Genomic DNA, 4,715 nt, shown 5'->3' with positions numbered 1-4,715 from the left:
ACAGCGCCAGAATATAAAGGAAATGCGGATCGTAAGAGGGAGACAAAAGAAGGCTACATGAACGAGATAAAAGCCTTAATGAATGCATGAAGTGATAAACACGAAGAAAAGCGCAGTTGTTCAACCAAGCAGTCGTCTGAGGGATTCGCATGGTGTGCCATCCCTTCGGGCCCAAAAAAAAAATTCAAAAGTATTCGCATGGCATAAAAATTTGTTATAGACTTATTAAGCAGCGTACAGACTGCGGAATCTGTCGTGAAGTGTATTCGGTCATATTTGGCTTTCACCCTTTTCTTTTCTTGATCTTCATACGCGCAGTTGAACTTGAACTCGTGACCGTAGTTGCCTTGTTACACTCTCGTAGGAAGTATTCTGATAAGCTCGAAATTGTGTCTCTTGAGGAGAACTGAGTGCTAATAGACGCTCGTTCGTATGTTCCGCTTATAATACGGCACTTCTGTCGCCATAACAAACTCTCTAAAGGCACAGTACAGAGCTCGTAAGGCGCTTCTTGCGCCTTTCTGAGCGTAAAAAAATTGTTCACGCGTGCGAAGGTGTTCTGGGCATGTCTTAGCATGGCGCGAGCCAGCCGTGCATAAACATTCGTTTTGATATCTTTATTACCGCAACAGCGCTGAACATGCACACGTAGCTTATTGACGCTCGAGAGGATAAAGTAGAGCGTGATAAAAGCAATGTGCTTCCGTCAGCGCGGTGACGACCGCGTGAACCGGAAAACGTGGCACGAGCCACTTGGCGAGATATTTTGTGCGTCAGTGCGCAATCATGCAGTAGGAGAGTGAGAGAAAAAAATTAAAAATAAGACTCCTCAACACATGTAAGTGCGGCTCTCCACCGTCTTCGCACCATTCTCGCAACAGCGGTGCTGTTCGTTTCTTGGGGGTCGGCTCGTTATTTGCTTGAGCGAAGTTTTTGAAAGGTGCCACTCTTTCGGCTCGCCATTCTTTCCTGACAAGGTTTCTGCAGCGCACTTTCTTGATTTAGTGACAGGACACCATCACATTCGTGGCACGTACTTTTCAACTATGAGGATACATTACCATCGTTTCTGCTCTTTTTTAGACCATCAATTGCGTTATTTTTGTGCCATTCAACAGTGAAACTGAGGCAGGAAGAATTGTTTCACTTTTTTATATTTAGCAAATAAAGACGGTATTTTTTTCTCAGACATGAAGCAGCAATAAGACCGTTGTCAACTGGGTTCGCAAGGGCTCTTGAAATACTACAAAAATACAAGTGGGAAGAAGAAAGAGGTCGATAATTCAGGCACCTTAACCAAGGATTAAAAAAATGGCCGCTGTCGAAGTGAAAGAATTTTGGCAAAGGAAGTTATCTTACGGAATCTCGACTTCTTTTCAAGGTCTGACAGACACGTCTTCTGGTTTGCCTCGAAAGAGCGCCTGCAGTAGACAGCCGTACCTATTAGAGCTTCTCTTCCTTGTTAAGAGGAAGAAAGGTGAAAGAAAAATAGCGCAGGCTAACAATGGGCCTGAAGCCTCAGTTGGTGCTTCAGGTGCTCCTCTCTAGAACCACGTCTCACGAACACAAGGCTCGTTCACGTCTCGTCTACCTGGCTTGATTCTGTGAAACTGTGGTTTGGAAGAAAGTGCCTCTGCGTGGTTGACAGGGCGGGATTAGGTTCGGACTGTTGGGAAGAAGGAATGGAGGGCTGTAGACATTTCAACCGAGACACCATTAAAATAATGACGCTGTGCGTAGACCTGTACTTTCACAACAATTACGTTAGCGAAAAGTCTGGCTGTGTACGACGTTGACATACTCATAAGTCCTAACGTGCAAATTCAAACAGCATTTTGGCAAGCAGCGTTACGGCTGGTTGACTCGCATCTAAAAACTACGCATTCTTTGTGCAGATTTTCAGCAAGTTTCCGTCGCAGCCTGTTCCCGTCGCTGCCGTAGCGGCCTGTTTCTTCTAGGCCAGCGTGGTTTTCGACAGGATTTAGTGCGCCGGCGCAGTCTGCTCTTCGAATCAGCGTTTTTATCGTTGAATTCATCGACGAGATCCGACGCCCGCATTTATCGTGCTGCCACGAGATCTGCTGTTACCGAGCAGCGCTTGGTGCCTGCCCCTTCAGGCCTATATAAGGACGTCGCAAGTGCTTCGTCTTCATTTGGCAAGCAGCGTTACGGCTGGTTGACTCGCATCTAAAAACTACGCATTCTTTGTGCAGATTTTCAGCAAGTTTCCGTCGCAGCCTGTTCCCGTCGCTGCCGTAGCGGCCTGTTTCTTCTGGGCCAGCGTGGTTTTCGACAGGATTTAGTGCGCCGGCGCAGTCTGCTCTTCGAATCAGCGTTTTTATCGTTGAATTCATCGACGAGATCCGACGCCCGCATTTATCGTGCTGCCACGAGATCTGCTGTTACCGAGCAGCGCTTGGTGCCTGCCCCTTCAGGCCTATATAAGGACGTCGCAAGTGCTTCGTCTTCATTTGGCAAGCAGCGTTACGGCTGGTTGACTCGCATCTAAAAACTACGCATTCTTTGTGCAGGTTTGTGGTATTCAAGTTGTCTTTTCTTTTTTTTTTTTTTTTTTTTTAATTCTTAGCCGTGACTGCTGCTTTTGCCAAGTTGTTACATTGTATACTGCTCTATGCCTACTAATACCGAGCTTGCTAAGCGAATAGACGCGCTCGAAAGTCTGTTCGATGGTAGGCTTGAACGTGTGGTTGCAGACCTTGTTTCTAAGTGTTCTAACAAGCTACATGAACTCGGCTTTGATCAATGCGCAACTCTGGCGGAAAGTGTTCAGCACTTAAGTGATGTTTTTGATGACATGAGGGTGAGGCAGGACGAGCTGGTGACTGCGAACCGCGCACTCTCCGCAAAAAATGAGGCGTTGGAAAAAAAAGTTGCTGATCTAGAACAGTATTCTCGACTGAATAATGTTGAGATAAAGGGTGTTCCGGTCACGCAAAATGAAGATTGCCTTGCAATCGTGAAAACCATTGGCAATGCCATCGGCTGCTCTGTTTCTCCCTCTGACTTGGACGTTGTCCATCGTGTGGCCACAAAGTCTAAGGAGAAGAACATTATCGCTCGCTTTTGTTGCCGCGAGAAGAAAGGCGAGTTTGTTCGTAGGGCTCGCAAAGCCCGTCTACGTACTGGCCAAATTGGCTTTTCTGGTTCCACTGATGCTGCTGTGTTCGTTAATGATCACCTTACTGTCGAGAACAAACGCTTGTTTTCTAAGGCACTAGCTCTTAAGAAGGAGAAGAGCTGGCAGTTTTTATGGACGGACAACTGCCAGATTAAGGCTCGTCAGACTAGCAGCAGCAAAGTGTTCATCTTAAAGTCTGAGAACGACCTTCGGGTTTTCAACTAAGTCGCGTGTTATCGATTCTAGGGACAATTCTCTCTCTCTCTCTCTCTTTTTCTAATTTTTTTTTTTGTCCTTGACGAGTACTTGTCAATCATGTCCTTTTCTGCTGAAGAATTTATTTCGTTTCTATCTGACAATCAACGCTCTCTAGTTCATTTCAATGCACGTAGCTTGCGAAGGAATCACGACAACATTAATAGTTTCATTCACTCTACCAGACACTCTTTTTCATTTATATGTATATCAGAAACCTGGCTTTCCGATGTGGATGCTAATCTATATGGTTTTACGTCGTACAAATCTGAATACTGTCATCGTGCATCTGACAACTATGGTGGCTCAGCCATTTTCATTTCTTCTGGCATTAATTATATTCGCAGATTGGACCTTCATATTACCATCCCCTATTGCGAATCAGTTTGGATAGAAATTGAACAGCCACAGGTTACTCATAATCAAAAAAATTTAATACTCGCTTGCATCTATCGCTCACCTTCCTCCTCATTTATCCAGTTCTTATCGGCTCTTGAGACTGTCCTGAACACTCTATCAATGGAGAAAAAAAAGTATTGTTGGTAGGCGATATCAAGATTAACCTATTAGATTCTCATTCAAGAACTACAAGTGCCTATAATGATTGCCTTCTAGGGTACGGGTTAACGTGCCTCATCGATTCGTACACTAGATCCAACCCACGTGGCTCTAACACTCTTTTGGATCATGCTTTTTGTAACTTTAATCCTAGAGCGTCCGGGGTGGTTGATGTCGATATTACCGATCATTATCCCATCTTCATCACATTTGATAGCCCTATAACTCAAATCAACACAATTTTTACTGCACTGCGATTTGACAAAGACAATTTCATCAGTGCAATTTCAAACTGTGACTGGTCCAAAGTTAGCTCGCAAGCTGATCCACAATCAGCGGTTGATACATTTTCTTCTTTATTCTCAGAAGCTGTTTCTTCTAGTACTCACACTATTGCTTATAACAAGAAATACCAAGAGCCTCAAAGCCCTTGGATGACATCTGCCTTATTAACCAGTCTCAGAAAGAAGGATAACCTCTATAGGAAAGTTAAGAGACAACCCTTTAATATCGCCTTGGCACTTCGCTATAAAAGTTACTGTAATACTCTTAACTCTTTGCTAAAACTTGCCAAGAAACGCTATTATAATGAGGAATTTATAAAGAACAAAAATAATCATAAAAAACAGTGGAAACTGCTCAATGAATTCTTGAATTCGCCTACAATTAACTCGCCCATAACGAAAATCACTCACCATAACGCTACTTATTGTCACTCTGACGACATTGCTAATGCGTTTTCTGAGTATTTTTGTTCGTCATC

At 44.1% G+C, this 4,715-nt stretch overlaps 1 protein-coding gene across 1 annotated transcript; it reads left to right on the top strand.

Moving 5' to 3' along the window:
- Window positions 1–2,815: 2,815 nt before the first annotated feature.
- LOC142766241 (uncharacterized) lies at window positions 2,816–3,364 on the top strand. The gene has a single exon (XM_075867984.1). The coding sequence runs from the start codon at window positions 2,816–2,818 to the stop codon at window positions 3,362–3,364; it is 549 nt and encodes a 182-aa protein (XP_075724099.1).
- Window positions 3,365–4,715: the final 1,351 nt, after the last annotated feature.

The sequence above is a fragment of the Rhipicephalus microplus genome, chromosome 1 (genome assembly GCF_043290135.1).
Source record: "Rhipicephalus microplus isolate Deutch F79 chromosome 1, USDA_Rmic, whole genome shotgun sequence".
NCBI lineage: Eukaryota > Metazoa > Arthropoda > Arachnida > Ixodida > Ixodidae > Rhipicephalus > Rhipicephalus microplus.
Note: the sequence above shows the minus strand (reverse complement) of the source record. Positions and strands in the feature narration are given on the sequence as shown.

Excerpts from the sequence above, each read along its gene's own strand:
- LOC142766241 (XM_075867984.1), top strand. The coding sequence starts at position 2,816 with ATGAGGGTGAGGCAGGACGAGCTGGTGACTGCGAACCGCGCACTCTCC.